The sequence below is a fragment of the Neovison vison genome, chromosome 4 (genome assembly GCF_020171115.1).
Source record: "Neovison vison isolate M4711 chromosome 4, ASM_NN_V1, whole genome shotgun sequence".
In the NCBI taxonomy this organism is placed as follows: domain Eukaryota; kingdom Metazoa; phylum Chordata; class Mammalia; order Carnivora; family Mustelidae; genus Neogale; species Neogale vison.
In genome coordinates, this window is record NC_058094.1 from 194,949,325 (window position 1) to 194,974,310 (window position 24,986).

General features: G+C 36.3%; 1 protein-coding gene across 1 annotated transcript in view; it reads right to left on the bottom strand.

Moving 5' to 3' along the window:
* Nucleotides 1-24,986, bottom strand: part of BMT2 (base methyltransferase of 25S rRNA 2 homolog) — a 104,389-nt gene that overhangs the window by 13,612 nt on the left and 65,791 nt on the right. Inside the window, exon 4 of the mRNA XM_044246405.1 lies at nt 5,748-5,862. Within this exon, the coding sequence (XP_044102340.1) occupies nt 5,748-5,862 (115 nt within the window). The remainder of the gene's footprint in view (nt 1-5,747; nt 5,863-24,986) is intronic.

Genomic DNA, 24,986 nt, shown 5'->3' on the forward strand with positions numbered 1-24,986 from the left:
TAATTTTTAATTTTTTATAAACATTTAATATATTTTTATCCCCAGGGGTACAGGTCTGTGAATCGCCAGGTTTACACACTTCACAGCACTCACCATAACCCCACCCCCCTTCTCCCAAACCCCCTACCCCCAGCAACCCTCAGTTTGTTTTGTGAGATTAAGAGTCACTTATGGTTTGTCTCCCTCCCAATCCCATCCTGTTTCTATTTTTCAAGACTGCTTTGGCTATCTGGGGTCTTCTGTGGTTCCATACACATTTTAGGTTTGTTCTAGTTCTGTGAAAAATGCTATTGGTATTTTGATAAGGACTGCATTAAATCTGTAGACTTCTTTAGGTAGTACAGAATTTTAACAGTATTTGTTCTCCTGATTCATGAGCATGGAATATCTTTCTATTTCTTTGTGTCACCTTCATTTTTCTTTCATCAGTGTTTTATAGTGTCTCCTTCACTTTTGAATAACTTGGCCAGGTAAGAGTGTTCTTGGATGGCAGTATCTTTTCTTTCAGCCTTTTGAACATAAAGTGGTATACCCTTCTGGCCTGCAAAGTTTCTGCTGAGAGATTTATGGGAGTTCATTTGTATGCAGGAAGTTATTTTTTACTTGCTGCTTTTACTATTTTCTCCATTTTCCATTCCTTTTTTTTGCTGCTGTGTTGTCTTCAAATTGATGCTTCTAATGTTTCTAGTCTCATGTTGAATGCCTCTTACGTATTTTTCAGTTTAGTTATATTTTTCAGCTCTGTGACTTATACTTGGTACCTTCTCCTATCGTCCATCTCTTTGTTGAAGTTCTCACTGTGTTAATTCATTCTTCTCTCCACTTTTGTAAGTATCTTCATGACCATTACTTTGAATTCTTTAGTAGGTAAATTACTTACCTCTATTTCATTAATTTTTTTTCCCTGGAAGTTTTATTTATTTTTTTTCTTTCCATTTGAAACATATTCCTCTCTTCATTTTGACTCTCTGTGTTGGTTTCTATATAGCAGATGACACCACAGCCTCTTCCAGTTTTGAAGGAGTGGCCTCATGTAGGAGATGAAACTTGTTATTCAACTCTGTCTCAGTTCTTGGTTGTCTTTCAAACCTTTATGCTTGTTCAAGCAGCCTATTACATTTTTAATAGCTCCCAGTAGTTGAGGATATGCCAAGACCTGTAAGTGTCCTTGTAAGGGATGATGTCAGCACCTAGACTCAGGCTGACTGGAAGCCAGACCTCCAGGCTTCAGCTTTTAAAAGTATGTAAATATATTACAGTCCTGTGGGACAACAAGTGTAAGGCTTCACTGAGAAGCAGGCCATCTGGAGGTATCCCCTGGGTGGCAAAGCAATCAGGGCTACAGGCAAGTGTACAGGGTCTTTCCTGGATGATAGTAATGGGATGGAGCAAGGCAAATGGAAAATGCAAGATGGTGTCCTCAGCCTATGTGCCTTGGGAGCAGATCTGTATAACAATCAATGTGTGCCAAGCCTGAAGGAGGTCCCTAAAGCCAACCAGACCAAGCAAGGATGCCTCCTTCACAGAAGGACTGGGCAGTGTGCCTCAGTTTGCTGTCTGTGCAGTGCCCTGGGGGGTGGTAGGCTGCTAGTCTGCTCAGAACAATCTCTCCAAGTGCCACTGTCCCATGGGATCCAAGAATGCTAGCTCTCCACTCCCCGTCCCAGGCATTAGAGCCAGGTGAGCAAGGGGTGTTCCCTGAAGGCATCTACACAAACTAGGGCACCAGATGCGTGTACAGCTCCCCTCCAGGAGACACTGGCATGTGGGAACACAGCAGAGAGTAAGCTCAAAGATAGGGCCCACCCATAAAAATCTCCGGAAAGGATTACAGTCAGCCCCAAGATACGTGTTTAATTAGAAGTCTGCCACTCAGGCTGTAGTTGTGATGATTACCTAATAATTTTCCTTCACTGTAAGACAGAGCTCCTTGGTCTGATGCCTCCTGCTGTGCCCTAGGTGGCACAGCTGTTAAGGAATTTTCTTCACCAATTACAGTTCTGTGGGACCCGTAAGTGTAAGACTTACTGGCCAACAGAGCCAGGGATGCAGAGATAGACCCTGGCAGCAGTTGCAAAAACTGAAATGCCAGACAGGGGTTATGAGCTCCTTTTTGGGGACACTGACTATTACAGTGCCACAGAAGGAATACATGCTCCCTTGGCCTCAGCCAGGAGATCAAGTTTGCAGCCTATTTAATGTAATTATTGATACACTAAGGTTTAGATCTGTAATTTCTTTTTACTTTGCCCCCTCTTCATTATAACCTTTGATCTCTTTCTTCCATCTTTTGAATTAAATAAATTTATGACTTTATCTTATCACCCCATTGGCTTATTAGCTTTAACTCTTTTGTTATTTCAGTGATTGCTTTAGGATTTAATGTATATATCTTTAATAATCTACCTTCAAGTATTTTACCACTTTAATACAAAAACCTTAAAATAGTATATTTTCCTTCTCTAATTTCATCCTTTGTGCTATTATTGTCAGAATTTTTTTTTTAACTTATAAACCACACTCCGTATTATTCTTGTTTAAATGGATGTATTAGTTTGCAAAGACCGCTGTAACACAATACTGTAAACTGGATGGCTTAAACAGAAACGTATTTTGTCACAGTTCTAAAGGCTAAAAGTCCGAGATCAAGGGGACTATAGGGTTGGTCATTTTGAGGGCTGTGAAGGAAAATCTGTTCATGCCTTTATTCTAGCTACTGGTTGTTGGCAATCTTCATGTTCTTTGGCTTATTAGAACCATCACCCCTCTGCCTTCACATGACATTTTCCCTGTATGTGTGTTTCTAAGCCAGAATTTCTTTTTATAATATTATAATCATACTGAATTAGGCCCCACCCTAATAACCTCATTTTAACTTGATTATCTCTGTAAAGACCATATCTCCAAATAAAGTAACACACAGAAAGTTAGGACTTCACATATCTTTTCTAGGAGGAACAGGACAGAATTCAACCAATAATAATGGTCTGGGGTCTTTCAGAGAGTTTAATTTTTAAAAAACTGCATTTCTAACAACTTTGTAGTTATCACTTCCTATATTCCTCATCATTTTGTGTAGATTTATATTTGCACCTGGTTGAAGCACTTCTTCCTTAACATTTCTTGAAATGTAAACTGGCTGATGTTGAATCCCTAAAGCTTTTGAATGCATGAAAAATATTTTGTTTTTATTTTTGAAATATATTTTTGCTTGGTGACAAATTATTATCCTTCACTATTTTAACATGCCCTTTTAAAAAGTCTGGTTGCTTTTAAGAATTTCTCTTTATCACTGTGTTTTGATTTTGTGTTATGTGTTGGGGGGGTTGATTACCATGTGCCTTGGTATAATCTTGTTTCTTGTTTGTTGAGCTTCTTGGATTTGTATATTTATAGCTTGTTGTCAAGTCTGGAAAATTTTAGGCCATTATTTCTTTAATCTCCCTGCCTTGTGGGAGGGACTACAGTTATGCCTGTATTTGGCCACTTGATATTATGTCATTGCTCACTGATATTCTTCCAGCTTAAATTCTTTTTGTATTTAATTTTGGATAGTTTCTATTGTCATGTCTTCAATTTAATTTTTCTTCTGCAATATCTAACATGCCTTAATCCCATCTAGTATGTACTTCATGTCCTACATGGTAGTATCCCTCTCTGGAAGTTAGATTTGGTATTTTTAAGTATGTTCTATGTCTCTAAACTTTTTGTACATACAGAATACAGTCATCCTGTGCCTATTTTAATGTCCTTGTTTCCTAATTTTAACATCTGTGTCAGTTCAGGGTTGGTCTTTGTTGATCATAGCCTGCTATTTCTTATTGGATGTCTAACATGGTGGATTTTTACCTTTTTGGGCACTGGATGGCATTGTGGCATTTTATCGCTATGAATATTCTTGAGCTTTGTTCTGGGATGTAGTTAAATTACCTGGAGACACTGATCTTTTTGGATCTTCTGAGATTTGTTAGGTGGGACTGGACCACAGTTTAGTTTAATGCTAAATATTTTCCAGTACTCAGGTAAGACTCTTCTGTATACTCTACTTAAGGCACTGTGATTGTTTAGGTTTCCAGTATGCCTGATGGGAATTAGTACTATTTTCATCCTATGTTGAGTGCCAGGCACTATAACCTCCACTCCTTTCAAGTGCAGTTTGAGTCTCATGTTGTTTTCTCACACATGTAATGTAGTGACCAGTACTCAGCTGAGTCCTCATCTTTGCCCTCCACACTCCACAGTTTTCCCTCTGTGCAGCTATCACATAACTGGTACTGTGTTCTCTGGACCCTAGCCATCTATGTTTAGTGCTCTCAGCTCAGAATCAGCTGGGCTATGCCTGGGATTCCCCGTGTCATACCCTAGAAACTCCCTGAAGGGCAAATGCTGGTGCAAGAGTAGGGCTCAACTCACTTGTTTTCAGTGATCATTGTTCTTTATCACCTAATATTCAATGTCTTGTAAATTACTTATATTTTGTCCACTTTCTGTTGCTTTTGGTAGGGTGGAAAGAACAATCTGATCCTTGTTACTCCATTTTGCCTGGAAGTGAAAGTCTGATTCTATTACTGAACTTATATATAGCAGTTCTTTTGCCTTCCCCAATTACTTTAAAGTTCATGGCTCTCTATATAAACAAGTTTAGTATTTATTTGAGCCCAAAGTTGAGATCAAATGGTTATCACATTTCAGCAGTCCCTAAAGGATATCTCTAACGTGTTTCTTGAGGAAGGAAGAAAATCCATGTACAAAGCCAAATGCATTTTAAAGTATAGGTCCTGATGGCACAGGAATTCTTTGCAGTGACAAGCTAAAAACAGCTATTTTACCATAAAGCAAACATCTGTCCACCTTTCAGAAGTAGAGATAATGGTAATAGTTAGCATTTTTTCATCAAAATTCAAAGGATTCATATGAAAGTTTAATCTCCGGAACTTTTCAATACTAATGGTAAACATTTCTTTAACACTCTCTAAGTAACAGATACTGTGCTCTTTTAATTACTTCTTAACTAGACATTACAACTGTCCTATGAAATAGAGTCCATACTAACCCCATCACAGAGATAAGAAAACTGCCTCAGAGTTGCAACCCCAGGTTGAAATAAGATTCTATTCTTTTATTCATGATGTAGTTAATGAGTATGTACTAGGCACTCTTCTCCGTGCTAGGAATATAGCAGCAGGGTGAAAAATTTACACTGTAACACATTCTCTTTATAACATTAAAAATGCAATTTATAAAAAATTTTGGTGCCTAATGCTTTATGAAAAGTAAATGGCAAACATGAATTTGTCATTAAGAAAAATAATCTAATTTTAAAAACAGAGGAAACATTTAAGTAGTTTTATCTACAAATAGCTGGGATTTCATAAAGTTTTAACTGTATCAAAAGCCCCTACTCTTGATATTATTCCTTAATGGCTCTACATCACAGTACACTGTGAGAAAAAGACACCTCAAACAAATAAAAAGCCCAACCTTACAGCTATCTGGAAATCACTGCAATCTACCAAAGTCTCTGATTACAACAACAGATAAACAGGAAACAAATAAAAACCAGTATTATTTGACCAGTACCGTATTTGTTAACTAAATGCTCAAAAAATTTCACAGAACATTTATTTGCTTCTGAACAGAAGTTTCTTACCAACTTTTTCATAGAAAACACACTTGCTCTTTTAGGGCTGTAAAGACAACGCTTTTTTTTTTGTAAGATCTTCAAAACAAAACATAACTATGCATACCTCTACAGCAGGTACAATGTCTATGCCAACAGTTAGAAATTCTTCAAACTTCAGAAATGGGTTAAAGCAGCTGCCAACATCAAGTAATCTGATCTTTCCTGAGGTCTGTAGCAACCTAAAAATAGATGATTTTCAGTTCACCTTTTATAGGATAAAACAAAGGAAAAGTTCAAGTATTTGAGAAAAAATTACATAAATCATTGGCTAAATTTTTGGTCTCAAGATCCCTTTAAAACATTGAAAAATTACTGAGGGCCCTAAAGACTTTTCATACATGTGGGTTGTAGGTTACCAATAATACCATATCTGAAATTAAAACTGAATAGTGAAAAAACATTAATTCATTTATTTAACATGCTACAATAGGCTTTCTAAAAAATGTAAATTATATTCTTAATATGAAAAATCTACATTAGCTAGATAATAAAAAGTGAGGCATTGTTTTATTTTTTCAAATGTCTTTAATGTCTGGTTTAACAGAGGACAAGAATTCTCATAAGGGCTTTTGTGTATATGTTGTTGTAACATCACATGCCATGTGGTTTGGAAGACTCCACTCTACACTCAGGAGAGAAAGAGTAATAGAGACAAATGACATCTCAATATTATTAAAATAATTTTTCACCCACAGAGAGATCCTGGAAGGGTCTCAAATCCCAAGACCACACTTTGAAAACTGTCCTTGTAGATAAAAGAATGCATACACAAATCAAATCTCATTAGTCAATTTAACAATGTCCTTGGTCTTCACTTTGCCTCAGAAATTTTAAAGGAACCAAAAGAACATTATAAATAGTATTTTTAAACTCGTGAAAAATTTTTATGTATGTGCAAGAGCTTTCCTCATGGCCAAAAATAGTCATTTCTGGTTTTGTATATCTTCTTTTTCTACTATTGTATAAAGTTGGTCATCTAAAACCACCATCAATTTATGTAGCAGCAAGTAAGGATAAAGGAAACTGGATTTTATTGGACCTAAGCCTGTAGTCCTAATTTTCAGATAATAAAGCAATAATAAAATTAAACTTCAGACATATTTCCTTTGATAATTTCCTTTAAAAAAACAAAGGAAAGAAAACATGAATCTTGTATAAGGGCAGAGTGAACCAGTCCAGCTTCTCTTCCTTATACCTTGGCTACCAGTTTCCTTTGGATCCACTGGGAGATGTTAAAACTATAGACAGAAGTATAAGTTCCTGAAAAACCCACTGTAAGTCAAAATAACAAAGTTGGCAATAAATAAGGGTTATATTTTTTATGAAGAGCATAATGCCCAACACTTTATAGAAATGACTACCATCACCATTTGATAATAAATGAATAGGACTCATTTGATAGAGTATGTGGCAGGGTATAGAGGGCTTTCATTTTCCCTATCCATAAAAAGACTCACTACCTCTGATAATGCCCTCTAGATTAATGTCCATTCTTGAAAGGGATAACTAGCAGCTCTGCCAGTGAAAAGAGCTGCTCAAAGAGGTAATTTCCAGTACTGCAGCCCAAGAAAGCAGCTTACTATGTAGCTTTGGTGATGCATATAACAAAAAAAAGATATGTAAAGTTGAATGAAGTTTGGTGATACTTGATATATCACAATATACTAGGTTCCAAGGCAGAAAGACACCAGCAAACATATGTGGCACAGGGTCCAAGCTGCTAAACAGAACAAATGATCCAGTAGATAGGGGCCATAGAAATGCCTGGCATTTAGCTGACATCTGCTGCTGAACACAAATTTGAATACCCAAATCATAACCAGTTAGAATAAATGAATATCTGTAACAATAATAACATATACACTCTTAGATACCCTAAACTCAAGTAAGGATTGCAGGGACTAAGAACAAGAAATGAGAATCAAAACCTGATTCTGTCCTTTACCTGTGTAAAATGGGGACCATTATGGTGCCCATAGTTATGAGTTGTTTCCAGGATTAAATAGATAATGCATTAATAATGCTTCACCAATATTTGCTATATGGCAAGTGCTCAAAAGTGGTAAGTATTGTTAGCTGTTAATGTTACAGATGGAATTTTTTTGTGGTCCAGTAATGATCTTCCTGAACATAGTAAGAGCAGAATTTGCCTCATATTAAATCATATGCTAGTAGATTCTGGTAAACTGGCTAGCAAATTCCTGGCAGTCTCTTAAAAAGTTCTTATAAATTAAATTTTCTATCTGGATGGAGTATTCTAAATCATTCAAGTTAATTCAACATTATGATACAACCACCCATAACAGTATAATGGATTTATTCTCAGTATGTACCTAGGTCCATTTCAAATTCTTTAGTCCAGCTTCTTAATTTTTTATTTTCATCAAACATATTTACAGTTTAAAGAATAATCACAAAGTGACATCCAAGTAATTACCATCCAGGTCAAGAAATGAAACACTGCCCACACTCTGAAAGCATAACCCTCCCTGATGACATCCTTCATCCCTCTGTGTAAATGCAGCCACTATCCTGATTTTCATGGTAATCATTCTCTGCATTTCCTTTTATTGTCTTACAACCTATGACCACATGCCTAAGCAATACGTTTTTGTTTTTTTGAAATAGTGTGAGAGTGGGCAGTGGGGATGTACAGAGGGAGAAGAAGAGAGAGTTTAAAAATTTTTTTAAAAGATTTTATTTATTTGAGAGAGAGTGAGACAGCATGAGCAAGGGGAGGAGCAGAGGGAGATGGAGAAACAGGCTTCCCACTAAGTCAGGAGCGTGACACTTGGCTCAATCCCAGGGATCCTGGGATCATGACCTGAGTCAAAGGCAGATGCTTACCCAACTGAGTCACCCAGGCACCCCTAAACAATACAGTTTTATACTGTATTTTGCTTCTGTGACATTCTTTCATTTCATATTGTTTGTAAGAGTCATCTGCACTTCTCCAGTTAATTAACATTAATTGCTGTATAGTAGTAACTGCATACACTATATCCCACTGGGATTTTTGAGAAGGACACTAAGTGTAAAGATCATTTTGGGAGAATTCACAGCTTTACCATACTGAGAATCTTTTAATTCATGGACATGGCATAGTTCTCCCTCTACTTAGTTTTTTAAAAATTGTCTCTCATATCTTTTGTTGGATTTGTATTTCTTGGTATCTCATTTCTTGATGGTATTACCATTTTTCCATTATGGATAAATGTTACTTTTTTTTTTTTAAGGTTTTATTTATTCATTTGACAGAGATCACAAATAGGCAGAGAGGCAGGCTGAGAGAGAGGTGAGGGGTAAGCAGGCTCCCTGCTGAACATTGAGCCTGAGGCAGGGCTCAATCTCAAGACCCTGATATCATGACCGGAGCAGAAGGCAGAGGCTTTAACCCACCGAGCCACCCCAATAAATGTTACTTTTAAAAATACCATGAGGAGGTCCATACTGTCACACATAGTAATTAAAATGTTAAAGGCTGGAGATAGAGAAATGGAGCAAGAAAGAAGTAAAAAGTCACATACAAGGGAAACCTCATAAGGCAATCAGCTGATTTTTCAGGAGAAACTTTCCAAGACAGAGAAGACAGTAGCATGATATATTTTAAAAAACCCAAAAGGAAAAAACCTACTACCAAGAATACTCTAGCAAGCAAGATTATCATTCAGAATTGAAGGACTGAGTTTCTCAGACAAAAGAGTAATTTATCATCACTAAGCCAGCCTTACAAGAAATGTTAAAGGGACTTCAAGTAGAAAAGAAAAGGTCATAAGTAGAAGAAAATTATCAATAAAAAGTAAAATATGACAACATATTATAATGTGGCAGGGAGGGGGTAGTAAAAAGTTTTTTTTAAATGTTCAAACTTAAGTGGCCATCAACTTAAAACTGATATACTTAAGATGCTTTATGTGAACCTCGTGGTAACCACAAACCCAAAACCTACAACAGAAAAAAGTAAGGAGAAAGAAAAGCATAATACTACAGAAAGTCTTAGTCACAAGTAAAGAGAGCAAGAGAAGAGGAATAGAGAAGAACTACAAAATACAGGAAAAAAATTAACAAAATGGGGCACCTGGGTGGCTCAGTTTCAACCCAGCTTCAACCTGGGTTGAAGCCTTGGCCTTCGGCTCGGGTCATGATCCCAGGGTCCTGGGATCAAACCCCGCATTGGGCTCCCTGCTCAGTAGGGAGCCTGCTTCTTCGCTTTCTTGCAATCTCTATCAATTAAATAAATAAAATCTTAAAAAAAAATGTGGCTGAGATTAAAAAAAAATTAACAAAATGACAATGAGGACATACCTATCAATAATTACTTGAAATGGTAAGGATCACAGCATGGATAAGGAGACTCATTTTAGACTTACATACAGACTGAAAGTGAAAGGATTAAAAGAAGTTTTCCATGCAAATGGAAGCAGGGGGGTGGGGAGGTCAGGGTGGCAATACTTGTATCAGACAAAGCAGATCTCCAAATGGAGACTAATAAAACATGAAGAAGGGTACTGCATACTGACAAAAGGGGTCAATCCAACAAGAGGATGTAGCAATTGCAAATACTTAAGCATTCAACATTGAAGCACCTAAATACATAAAACAATTATTAAGACATAAATGGAGAAACTTGAGAGTAATACAATAGTAGGCCTTTAACAGCACCCTACCTACATCAATGGATAGATTATACAGGCAGAAAATCAACAAGAAAACTGTGAGCAACACATCAGACCAGATGGACTTAAGAGATATACACAGAACATTTCATCCAAAAACAACAGAATACACATTCTTTTCACGTGCACTGGAAACATTCTGTAGGACAGATCACGTTATTCCACAAAACAAGTCTCAATAAATTTAAGAGTAAAATCATATCGTGCATCTTTTCTGACCACAATGGTATGAAACGAGAAATCAGTCACAAGGAAGAAACTGCAAAAAAGACAAGTGGAGATTAAACAATATGCTAGTCAACAGCCAATGAGTTGCTAAAGAAATCAAAGGGATGTGGAGAAAAAAGAAAACAAAACCACAGTGGTCCACATAATCTTTGGAGTTCTAAAAGGGAAATTTATAGTGATACAGGCTTATCACAAAAAACAAAAAGCTCAAACAATCTAATCTTAAACTTAAAAAGAAGAAAAAAGAACAAAGGTCAGGGTTAGTACAAGAAAGGAAATAACAAAGATTAGTTAAAAAATAAATTGAAGAGACCTGACAAAGGAAAACAATAAAACCAAGAGCTGGTTCTTTGAAAATATAAACAAGTCTGGCTAAAGGCTTATCAATTTTATCAAGAAAGAAAAGAGGATTCAAATAAAATCAGAAATGATTCAAATAAAATCAGAAATGATTCAAATAAATAAAATCAGAAATGAAAGAGAAGTAACAACAGATTTTAAGACAATATTATAAAAAATTATATGCCCCAAACTGGAAAACCTAGAAAAAAATAAATTTCTAGATATAAACAACCAGAACTGACTGAAACATAGAAAATCTGAATACCCTGATTTTTTAGTAATAAAATTCAATCAGCTAAAAACAAAAACAAAACCCAAAAAACCCCAAACCAATAAACAGAAGTCCAGGACTAGATGGACTCACAGGTGAATTCCACCAACATTTAAAGAAAAGTTAATACTTGTACCCTTCAAACTATTCCAAAAACCTGACTAGGAAGAAAGATTCCCAAAACCTTTGTACAAGGCCAACATTAGCCTGATACCAAAACCAGACAAAAACACTACAAAATATAAAACTATAGGCCAACATCACTGATAAACATAGATGCAAATAACCTCAACCAAATATTAGCAAATCTCGCATTCAACAATCCATTAAAAAAAAGGGTCATTCACCACGATCAAGCAGAACTATTTCAGGGATGCAAGTATGCTACATTATTTGCAAATTAATGTGATACAACACATCAACAAAAAGGATAAAAATCTTATTTCAACAGAGGGAGGAAACAAGCCTGACAAAACATAACATCTGTTTGTGATAAAAACTCTCAAAATCCGTTTGGAGGGAAAAACCTCAGTAAAATAAAGGCCATATATGAAAAACCCACAGCTAACATCATACTCAATGGTGGAAACACTGAAAGCTTTTCCTTTAAGATCAGGAAGGAGACAAGGATTTCCACTCTCACCACTTTTATGTACCATAGTACTGGAAATCCCAGCCACTGCAATCACACGAGGAAATTAAATAAAAAGCATCCAAACTGGTAAGAAAGATGTATAAAACTCATTATTTGCAGATGACATGATAGTATAAATAAAAAGCTCTAAAGATCACACCAAAAAACTACCAGAATAAATGAATTCAGTGGAGTTGCATGATACAAAATTAATATACAGAATGGCTATGTTTCCACAAAAGTAGCAGAAAAAGAAATTAAGAAAATAATCCCATTTACCATCACACCCAAAAGTATAAAATACCTAGGAATATACTTAACCAAGGAGGGGAAAGACCTGTACTCTGAAAACTATTGAGTATTGTTGAAAGAAAATGAAGAAAACACAGACTAATGGAAAGATAGTCCATACCCATGGAAGAATTAATGCTGTTAAAATGTCCATACTACCCAAAGCAATCTACAGATTCAATGCAATCCCTGCCAAAATACCAACATTTTTCACAGAACTAGCACAAATAATACTAATATTTGTATGCAACCACAAAAGACCCTGAAGAACTTTAGAAAGAAAAAGCTGAGGGTATCAAAATCCCAAATTTCAAGATATACTACTATAGAGCTGTACTACTCAAAACAGTATGGTACTGGCACAAAATCAGACATATAGATCAACAGAAAAGAAAAGAGTTGAGAAACCAATGCAAGCCAGAATGGTCAATTAATCTACGACAAAGAAGGCAAAAATTATACAATGGAAAAAAGACCATCTCTTCAATAAATGGGAACACCAGACAGCTATATGCAAAAAGATGATATGGTCCATATATATAATGGAGTATTATCCCTCCATCAGAAAGGATGAATACCCAACTTTTTAATCAACATGGATGGGACTGGAGAAAATTATGTGGGTGAAATTAGTCAAGCAGAGAGAGTTAATTATCATATGGTTTCACTTACTTATGGAGCATAAGGAATAATACAGAGGACATTGGGTGAAGAAGAGGATAAGTGAGTTGGGGGAAATCGGGAGGGGGAGATGAACCATGAGAGACTGTGGACTCTGAGAAACAAACTGAGGGTTTGAGGGTGGGGTGGGGGGTTGGGAGGGCCTGGTGGTGGGTATTAAGGAGGACACGTATTGCATGGAGCACTGGGTGTGGTGCATAAACAATGAATCTTGGAACACTGACAAAATAAAATTAAATTAAAAAAAAAGGACTCAACAACTTTCTTACACCACACACAAAGAAATTCAAAATTGATTAAAGACCTAATGTGAGACATAAAACCATAAAATTTCTAAAAGAAAACATGGGCTATACTCTCTTTGACATGGGACCTAGCGACATTTTTGTTTCTCTATTTCCTCAGGCATACATCTCAACACCAAAAAACCAAATAATACAATTAAAAATTGGTCAGAGAAACTGAACAGACATTTTTCCAAAGATGACACAGAGATGGCCATACAGATACATAAAACAAGTTCAACATCACTAATTCAGGAAATGCAAATTAAAACCACAGTTGAGCTATTAACTTACATTTGCCAAAATGACTAGAATAAAAAAGAAATGACAAGTGTTGGCAATGACATGGAGAAAGAGGGATCCTTATGCACTGCTGGTGGGAATGGAAACTGGGTTAGCCACTGCGAAAACAGTATGGAAACTCCTCAAAATATTAAAAATAGAAATATCGTATGACCCAGTAATTCTACTGCTGGGTATTTACTCAAAAAGATGAAAATATTTATTTGAAAAAATATGTGCATCCCTATGTTTATTTCAGCGTTATTTAAAATAGCCATGATACAAAAGCAACTCCTAGTGTCTGACTGGCAGATGAATGGATAAAGATGTGATTGATTATATATATATACACATACATATACATATATATGTGTATGTATACACACATAATCAATAAATACATATATATTTTATAATACATACAATAGTATATATATATGTGTGCATGTGTACACATACATACACACAATGGAGTATTAGCTATTAAAAGAGAAATCTTGCCAAATGCAACAACATGGATAGACCTAGAGGATATTAAGCTAAGTGAAGTAAGTCAGAAAGAGGAGGAAAAGTTTCACAATTTCATTTACATGTGGAATCTAAAGAGCAAATCAATCAATAAACAAAAACCAGAAATAGACCCAAAAATACAGAAAAATGACGGTTGCCAGAGAAGGGGAGGTGCATAAAATGGATGAAGTGGCAGTGAGAGATACAGGCTTCCATTTATAGAGTAAGTTACAGAGATAAAACGCATAGCATAGGGAATATATAGTCAACAGTATTGTGCTAGCATTGTATGGTGACAGCTGGGAAGCATACTTATTGTGAGCATAGCCTAAGGTACGGAGTTGTCAAATCACTACGCTGTCCACCTGAAACTAATGTTAACATTGTGTGTCAACTATATTTGAATTAAAAAAAAATAGTGAATATACTCATTTGACTCACATTTGTTTTATACTTTTTTTTTTTTTTAAAGATTTTATTTCTTTGACAGAGAATGAAATAGCACAAGCAGGGGGAACAGCAGAGGGAGATGGAGAAGCAGGCTCCCTGCTGAGCAGGGGGCCCAGCACCGGGCTCAAATCCAGGACCTTGGGATCAGGACCCCAGCCTAAGGTAGACACTTAACCACTGAGCCACCCAGGCACCCCCAATATAAAGGTTTCTGTTACTGTGGGGTTATACGTGAACACTGAATGAATTTCCTGTTCCTTGGTAATTTTCACCAGTGGCTTTAGCATCCATTAAAGATTTTGCTTATTATCAAGTTTGTTTTATTGTAGTTGTTAGAAAATGGTAATTTTTCAAAATCTTACTAGCTTAAATATTCATTGGTTCTCACTCTTCTGTACAGAAAACTTTCCTTTTGCCTCTATCAGGCAGTAGTACAGCAACATACTAAGTAAAATTCAGGATTTCTTTGCATTTCTCTTTTCCTTAAAATATTACCTTGTTAAGATTAGTATAGTCAGAATGCTATATTCAGAAGCTACTGAATTTTTTTCCTCTCTGTTACTTGATACATACTAGGTTCCTTACTTTCTCTTCTTTTTGTTCTGTGTTTTTAATTATCCCTGTGATTTAATTTGATTTTTTGAATACGTAAAACATTATAGACTTTAAAAGGTCTGAACTACAAAGCAGGGATACAAAGGAAGGTGTACTTAGATGTCCCATCCCTTCCTTAAAATCCTCCACCTCATTTCCAAATCCTCTGAGGTTTTATTAATTCTGATTTTCCATCCTGAGGGGTTTTGTTTTGCAAAAATGAAAAAAAAATTCCTTTCAAATCAATTTACAGAGATCTTTCTTTTCTGCTTTCTTAAAAACAAATGGATGACTTTTTTCTTCTTTAAAGAATTATTTATTTGACAGAGCGAGAAATCCCAAGTAGGCAGACAGAGAGAAGAGGAAGCAGGCTTCCCGCTGAGCAGAGAGCCTGACGTGGGCCCAATCCCAGAACGCTGAGACCATGACCAGAACCGAAGGCAGAGGCTCAACCCACTGAGCTACCCAGGCGGCCACAAATGGATGACTTTTAATACCTTCTCAAGAACTGAGAGACCAAGAATTTAAAAGCAGTGAAGAACATTTGAACAACATGATTAATAAACTTGCCCTAATGGCTAAAAATAGAAAGTGTACCTCAAAACTACAAAGTAATATTCATTTCACCCATACATGTAACTTTTATAAAATGTTTTATGAAAATTTATCCAACGGGTGCCTGAGTGGCTCAGATGGTTGGGCACTTTTTGCTCAGGTCATGATCCCAGGGTTCTGGCCCTACATTGGGCTCTCTGCTCAGCAGGAAAGCCTGTTTCTTCTCCCTCTTCCACCCCCGCTGCTTGTGTCCCCTCTCTTGTTCTCTTTCTCTGTCAAATAAATAAATTTAAAAAACAAAACCTTTATAGTGAAGAAATGTGGTAGACACCACTTTAGTCAAATGATTTAATTTAGTATCACTGAGAATGGGACAAAATAACACGTGCCCTCTTACACGGAGAACACAGTATGATCTGTGTAGTATGTCTATCAAATGTTTAACACGCATTTATACCAAAGGGAATGAGAGTGAGAATGTACACATGAGGGAAGGGGCAGAGGGAGAGAGAAACTCATGCAGACTCTGCACTGGTCATGGAGCCTGATATACACTCTCTCTCTCAAATAAATCCATAAAACTTATTTATGGATTTATTTGAGAGTGAGAGTGAGTGAGAGAGAGAGAGAGAGAGAGCGAGCGCACATGCACAGAGGGTGCGGCAGCAGGGAGGGAGAGGAACAAGCTATGAAAGGGCAGACCACAACTAGAGTCTTGATCTCATAACCGTGAGATCACGATCTGAGCCGAAACCAAGAGTCAGATGCTTGAAAGACTGAGCCACCTAGATTTTGATGTCATTTACTGACATGTGTTGATTTATATCTATTATCTTTCTTTACACTTTTCCATTTGTTCACCTGTTCTGTTTCTTTTCACCCTGAGAACTTTAAAATCTCAGACATCCTGGGGACGCCTGGGTGGCTCAGTTGGTTAGGCAGCTGCCTTCAGCTCAGGTCATGATCCCAGCGTCCTGGGATCGAGTCCCGCATCGGGCTCCTTGCTCGGCAGGGAGCCTACTTCTCCCTCTGCCTCTGCCTGCCATTCTGTCTGCCTGTGCTCACTCTCTCTCCCTCTCTCTCTGATAAATAAATAAATAAAATCTTTAAAAAAAAAAAAAACTCAGACATCCTGATTTAACTGGTGTAGGATGAAGTATGGGCATTAGGATTCTTAACAGTTCCCCAAGTGCAGCCATTGTATAGGCAAGGTTAAGAACTGGTTTCAGATTCTTCCTTTAAAATTTTAACACACACATGAGTGTGTGTGTGTGTATGTATATTCATTCATTTTGCTGATTTGAAAATTTTACAATTTCTATTCTTTTAGGAAAATGTATATTTAACTACTGAATAACTGTAGCCTTCTTCTAGACCATACAAAAGCTTCAGGATACTTAAATCTATCACACACAACTAATGTTAGTCTTTCTGTGTATTCCATTTTATAAATGTCTATATTTACAACAAATTTACCAGTTTTTTGCTTCTTCATTCCTCCTTTTACCTCAGGCTTACCATCTGGGTTCATTTTCTGTCTGCCTAAAATGCATCCTTAGATTTCTTTTAGTAAGGGTTTGCTTTCCCATTTTTTCCCTCTCCTTCTGCAACTCTAATAAGAGGTTAGACTGTCTCATCATTTTATCTTGTGTCTTTCAGCATTTTGATTTTTTTAAAAAGACTTTATTGATTTGATAGAGATCACAAGTAGGCAGAGAGAGGGCGGGCGGGGGGGGGGGAGTCTCCCTGCTGAGCAGAGAGCCTGATTTGGGGCTCGATCCCAGTACGCTGGGATCATGACCTGAGCCGAAGGCAGAGGTTTTAACCCACTGAGCCACCCAGGTGCCCCTTAATTCTATTTTTTGAATACTGTCTGTACATGGCATTGTGAATAATTTCACTTACTCTGTCTCATCTAATTCAATAGTTTCCTCTTCAATTCATGCTCTATACTGAGTTACTTTAATTATTTTTTCTGCAAGTTCTAGTTTTTATTTTTTAAAAGATTTTATTTATTTGACAGAGAGAGAGAGACAGGGAGAGAGGGAACACAAACAGGTCAGGTGGGAGAGCCTGAAGCAGGCTAGAACCCAGGGCTCCGGGATCATGACCTGAGCTGAAGGCAGATGCTTAACGACTGAGCCACCCAGGTGCCCCTACAAGTTCTAGTTTTTAATTTTAGCTTTGCAAAGGGCTAACAAGTCCTTAACATTTCTAGTCCCTATAGAAATTTCCAAGTAAATTTTTTTTTTTTTTTTTTAAAGAGAGGTAGTGGGGAAGGGTAAAGGGATAGAGGGAATTCTAAGCAGGCTCCACTAGCAGTGCAGAGCCTGACTTGGGGCTTGATCTGACAACCCCGAGACAATGATCTGAGCAGAGATCAAGAGTCAGATACTTAACCAACTAAGCCACCCAGGTGTCCCTCTTTTCCCTTTTAAATATAGTTTATTTTATAAAATATGCTATAAATTTTAGTATCTGAGGCCTTTCTAGATCTGTTTTTGCTGTCTGCTGGCTTTAGATCATGGCACTTTGTTCCCATACATGCTTAATTATTTACTCTGAGTGGTTTATTTTTCTTATATATGAAGATTTTTGAGAAGTACTGATTTTTGCTTCTGTCAGGCAACCAACGATACCACCATTGTACGACCACTTTCCTCTAAATAAATTCATGGTCTGAATTTTTTTGAACAACTCTGGTGATGTAAATTTTAAATTGGGAGGCAATTTTTAAAAGTTTATAATAAAAAGCCATAATCATATATAGTAAAGACTGCTTAGTATTAGTTTAGAAGTCATTTGAATTTACTTGTCTGAACAGATTTACAATCTGTTACAAAAAAATCCAAAGATCTAATTTAGTATCATTTAAAAAATAGCTTCAAATGTATACATATCTAAAATATGACAAACATTTAATGAATATCTACTGCACCTGTCGGTCTTTGGTTAGGAGCGTACAATAACAAGTTCAGTAAGAGTCCTGACACCCAAGGAATTCAGTGCAATGAAGAAGACACACATGCAATTATGTAACATGAATACAGTGCAATGACTGCATTCTAGAGGAGTGTATAAAATGTTACAGGAGTAAAAGAACACTGGTGGAAGACATATAGATGACTAATAGATACATGCAAAGATGCTCAACATCACTTATCAGGAAAATGCATATAAAAACCAAAGAGGTATTGGGTGCCTGGGTGGCTCAGTGGGTTAAAGCCTCTGCCTTCGGCTCAGGTCATGATCCCAGGGTCCTGGGATCGAGCCCCGCATAGGGCTCTCTGCTCCGCGGGGAGCCTGCTTCCTCCTCTCTTTGCCTGCCTCTCTGCTTACTTGTGACTTCTCTCTGTCAAATAAATAAATAAAATCTTAAAAAAACAAAAACAAAAAAAACCAAAGAGGTATCACCTCACCTCTGGTGAAATTCAATTTTAATAAGTACAGGTGGTCTTCATGAGAATGGAGGAGTCACTAAGCAGAAACTTTTCTGTCTTCCTCCCTTTCAGAAAGCTGCCTCAGTTGCCTACAAAAAATTTTCTGGACTCTGATGACTAACTAAAGTAGACATAGTCTTGTATCACTGGATCATATTATTAAAGTATAATTAGTTCTTACTTCAGTTTATAGTACTCAGTATTGACGTATAGCCAAGATACAAACTAGAAATATTAAGTGGCCCCATCAAATTAATTATAAATATTAGTATTTGTGATTCCTTCTCTGAATTCATGTTTAGCACTGTTAGGATGAGCTCCTTAACTTCCCTTCCAAGACACCTATTACTCTAAGATGGCTTATCTCAGGTTTCACTTTCCATACTCTTCCCATAGCAATCTATGACCCATCACAGACATATAATTTTCTGAAACATCGCTACAAAATTAACACCAAATTCAACCACAATAGACAAATGACCAAAATTAAGAATGTTCAAAAGGAATGTGCAGTAGGTATGATAACATATTAAACAGTCTTAATAAATTTTGTGGTATATGACAGTACTTTAGAAATAGGTGTATGTTCTCTGGATAGTATTCTGGGGGTATTTGGACACATTTTTCTAAATGTACTCTATATAAAGCTATTTTTTCCACATGCAAAATGTAACTGTGGAAAGATTTGAGCTATTAAAAAAATATTACCATACCTTAAGAGAAACACAACTAAAAAATCTGCTGCATTTATTACTGATAGTAACGCAAATTTGTGGAAAATTAGCTTTTTCTTACTAGAAAACAGGTCAAGAGGTTATTAGGAAGCAAATGATTTCCTGAAGGACTTTTTCAACAAGGAAAATACTGTTAGACTAGTTTCTATTTTCAGCATATCTATATTACCTCTCCTCATTTACATTCTGTCAGGTGACAAAACATACTGATTAGAAAACAAAATTTGGCGGGGCACCGGGATGGCTCAGTTGGTTAAATATCCGACTCTTGGTTTCAGCCTAGGTCGTGATATCGTGGTTGTGGGATCAAGCCCCATGTTGGGCTCCATGCTGAACGTGGAGTCAGCTTCAGATTCTCTCTCCCTTCCCCTCTGTTCTTCCCCTGACTTGCTTATACTCTCTCTAATAAATTAAAAAATAAGATCTTAAAAAAAATTTCGGTTAAAAAATTTTTTTATGCTTCTTTTACATCTTTTTTTTTTAAGATTATTTATTTATTTGACAGAGAGAGAGATCGCACAAGCAGGGAGAATGGAAGAGGGATAAGCAGGCTCCTCACTAAGCAGGGAGCCCAACACAGGACTCAATCCCAGGACCCCAAACCAAAGGCAGTCACTTAACCAACTAAGCTACCCAGGCGCCCATATGCTTCCTTTACATCCTAATGCCTCTTTGAAATATTCAATTCCTCAGTAAATTTTCATTTTTTGGTTTCTTTATAAAAACTTATATAGGGACTCTTATAAAGAGAGTCTTAAAATTTCATTATTAGAAAACATTTAAAAAATTTTTTAAATTTAAATTTAAAATTAAGAAAAACCCTTATATGCATAAATGTATAGCCTGTTCAAATAACCTTCTATTTAAATTTCCCACATTGTTTTTTATTCAATATTGTCTTTGTTCTTTTTTTCAACAAGTTATAGTATAAAATCGTATTTCTTTACTCTTTTCCCCACAATTCCCACCCTGCATGGTTAAACAGTTTAGTAAGGAAATACAGGATTTAATTTCCTATATAATTTTCTCTCTGGCATGCTGCCAGTGTCAACAACAGCATCTTAAATGTCTCAGATATATTAAGAGGGAAATGTATTCTCTATGTATAATTTTTTACTCATTTCGTAAGAGAAGCTGGTAATATTTACCCAAATGTACAGTTTACAACAGTAGTTTTTTCAAAGTGCTTTCTACAGAGCTGTAGATATTTTCTAGAGCCCAATCAAGGGCCAACAAAGGCAGACATAAGAGATACTGAGAGGCTACAACTTCTACACCCTTTGACCAGACCATAAACTGTTTCTTCAAAAAAAAAAAGTTTTTATGGTTAAAATGGTCAAAATCAATGCTCTAGACCTTATTAACCCTGCTGGTTTGAAGTAAGGGAAAGGGAAAACTGGGTTTCTATCTCATATCTTTTTGAGGGAAAAACACAAGACAAAACACATTTTTAGAGTATATGTATAAATAGCATTATCACTTCTTGAATCCATGAGTCAAATATACATGAGAAAGTTTTCTAAAGCCAACTTTTAGAGCTTATAGATGACAAGTAAGCAGGTAAAAATTACTAGATAGTGTGGATCACATAAGAAGTATTAATTCTAACTCTCCTTGTCTCAATCATTTCTTCAAGAAACAGCAGAAAAATAGGTAGAATAGACAGACAACTTCTAACTCTGATCAAGATTATCTTTTTTACAACACCTTCTTATCACTTAGCACAAAGAATATATTAGAGGGAGATTAAGTGTGGTGAGTAATGGTTGCTTATAAACTAAATAATCTGCATTAGGTAGAGGAAGTCAGCTTTAACAAGGGAAGAGAAGACAAGTGTTGTTGGCTACCCAAGCAGATTTCCTGAAACAGTCTTAAAGGATGCACCTCTGTCAGTGAGTGTAGGAAATGTATTCTCTTTTTAAAGAACTATAGGCACTTACGTATATAATAACTCTATAATAAAGAAATTCAATTTAATTTTTGTAGTTCAATATTTTCCCAAATTTATTTTACTGACAAACTCCCTTTTCAAGTACTACCCTTTCAATTATTACCTATTTTATAGAACTTTTCTGGGTAACTTATGAGATTGGAGACAGGAAAAGACAGGATAACTGGAGACAAGAGAGTGGCCATGGAGATCTAGTTTCTAGGCAAAACATCTGAAAAAACTGAACAGATAACCCAGAAACTCCATATACAGAGATCAGAGAGGGGTATAAAGAATTAAGTGAAAAGATCTCAGCCATGCTTTCAGAGGAATGACAAGATTCTTGCTCTTAAAGACAACGTTATTTAAGCTCCCATCATGGTGATCACTGTAAGCATATAACAATGGCTCCTATTCATCGGTGAAGTTCTTATGAGTAGGTATATTTAGATATGAGTAGGTATATTTAGATATAAATGGGAAAATGATGTAAAGGAATGAGGGAAATGCTAAAAGGAACTAAAACCCAATAATATTAACCCACACAAGCAATAAAAAAAAAATAAATACAAATATACATCTAAAGTTGCAGACTGCAAAAATTATAAAAATAATTTGTACTTACTGAGGTCAAAGTGAAGTTTACATACATGATTGTCACACTAATGACAATGAAAAATGATAAAATTCCCGAGTTGTGCTCGTCTACATGGTGTCTTTGTGATTTACAGAAAAAGTAACCTTCCTTAAAATAAAAAAATATTGAGATAGTATATTACTGCATAAATTAAACAGTTGAATGCTGCAGCCCAGAGCCAAAGAGAAGCAACCAGGCTGTGCAAATATATGCAAACACACCCCAGACTGTGTGAAGTACACACACTTTAGAGATCCTTTATAACCTCTGTTGCACCTTCATGAGATGAGCTTGTCAGTGTCACTGTGGTAGGTGAGCAAACACTGGGCCTCCAGAGAGCAAGCAGGAGAGAGTGGTAACCCCTGGGATGCCTGGTATGGATGGGATAAAACAGGCAATGTGTGTATTTATATATATTTTATATATATAAAATATATATATGCATAGACATATGCATGTATGTGTGTGTATTTATATATGTATTTTATAGATGACAGGGTTCTCTTTTGTCAAGGTAAGACAGGAGGTTACAACACCATCCACTCTCACTTAATTTAGTGTATATGCCAGCCATGAGAATGACTCCCTCTTGTGATGTGATGTGTTTTATAGTACACGACCTGAATATTACTTGTAGCAACCTTTTATAACTTTTTGTAGAACAAAATGGAAATATTTAGCAAGAACATTGAAATATTCATATCTTTCAACTTGTACTATTATCACTGTAAGTTTTAAGGACCTGACAGAACATATCAAACATGAATTTAATGAATTAAAATACAGCTATTAAATACAAAGACCACAGCAGACCTATGTTTTCCCAGCCAGTGAAAACAGAATACATACACACACACACACACACACACACACACACACACTTTGAGAGCACCAATGTAAAACCATATATGCAAATGAAAGGTAACAATAATTTTGAGATGGTGAAATCATTAAAGAATGTTTTTTAAATGTCTATAATGACTTTTTTTTAAAGTCTGAAGTTCCCATTCTTAAATGTTTAAATATCCCAACTGTAATACTTAGTTTGTTTAAAAATCCCAGTTACAGCAAAGATGAATTTTTCATGACATATTAATAATCATGAATTTCAAATTAATGAGGCTTTATTATATGTCAGAGATTTACTTCTGAAAGCGCATATACTTAATGAAACATTCATAAGTATTTTCTGTGAGTGTTAACAATTAAGGATATTTTACTTTTTTAGAAGATTTTATTTATTAATTTGACAGAGAGAGACAGGGAACACAAGCAAGGGGAATGGGAGAGGGAGAAGTAGGTCTCTCACTGAGCAGGCAGCCCAATGCGATGCTGGGCTTGATCTGAGAACCCTGGGATCATGACCTGAGCTGAAGGCAGACGCTTAACAACTGAGCCACCCAGGTGTCCCTTAAAGTTATTTGTAAAGGACACCCACTACAGTGTTCCTAAAAGTAGAAAAAATTTAAAAAATCATCTGGCAGTATAGGAAGCCAATATCGGAACTTCTATTTACCTGTGATTTTTATTTCTATAATAACAAATTAAACACTACTGGCACATGAATTGACACTGACATTCTGTGATGGTTATTTTTATGCGTTATTTTGACTAGGTGACAGTAAACAGGTATTTGGTCAAACACCAGTCTGGATGTCACTGTGAAGGTATTTTTAAAGATGAGATTAACATTTAAATTGGCAGACTGAGGGATGCCTGGGTGGCTCAGTTGGTTGGACAACTGCCTTCAGCTCAGGTCATGATCCTGGAGTCCCGGGATCGAGTCCCGCATCAGGCTCCCTCCCTGGGGAGTCTGCTTCTCCCTCTGACCTTCTCCTCGATCATGCTCTCTCTCACGGTCTCTCTCTCAAATAAATAAATAAATAAATAAATAAATAAAAATTTGGCAGACTGAGAGAAAGACCCCAAAAAATAAAATCATGAATGAAGGAGGAGAGATCACAACCAACACAAAAGAAATACAATTATAAGAAGATATGATGAACAACTATACACCAGCAAATCTGACAATCTGGAAGAAATGGATGCATTCCTAGAGACATATAAACTACCAAAACTGAACCAGGAAGAAACAGAAAACCTGAACAGACCAATAACCAGTAAGGAGATTGAAGCAGTCATCAGAAATCTCCCAACAAACAAGAGCCCAGGGCCAGGTGGCTTCCTGGGGGTATTCTCCCAAACATTTCAAGAAGAATTAATACCTATTCTCCTGACACTGTTCCAAAAAATAGAAATGGAGGAAAACTTCCAAACTCATTTTATGAGGCCAGCATCACCTTGATCCCAAAACCAGACAAAGACCTTGCCAAAAAGGAGACTTACATACCAATACCCTTGATAAACAGAGATGCAAAAATTCTCACCAAAATATTAGCCAATAGGATCTAACAGTACATTAAAAGGACTATTCACCATGACCAAGAGGGATTTATTCCTGGGCTGCAAGGTTGGTTCAACATTCGCAAATCAATCAACGCGATACAATACAAAATAAAAGAACAAGAACCACATGATCCTCTAAATAGATGCTGAAAAAGCATTTGACAAAGTACAGCATCCTTTCTTGATCAAAACTCTTCAAAGTGTAGGAATAGAGGGTTCATACCTCTATACCATCAAAGCCATCTATGAGAAACCCACAGTGAATACCATTCTCAATGGGGAAAATTGAGAGCTTTTCCCCTACGGTCAGGAACACGGCAGGGATAGCCACTATCACCACTGCTATTCAATGTACTAC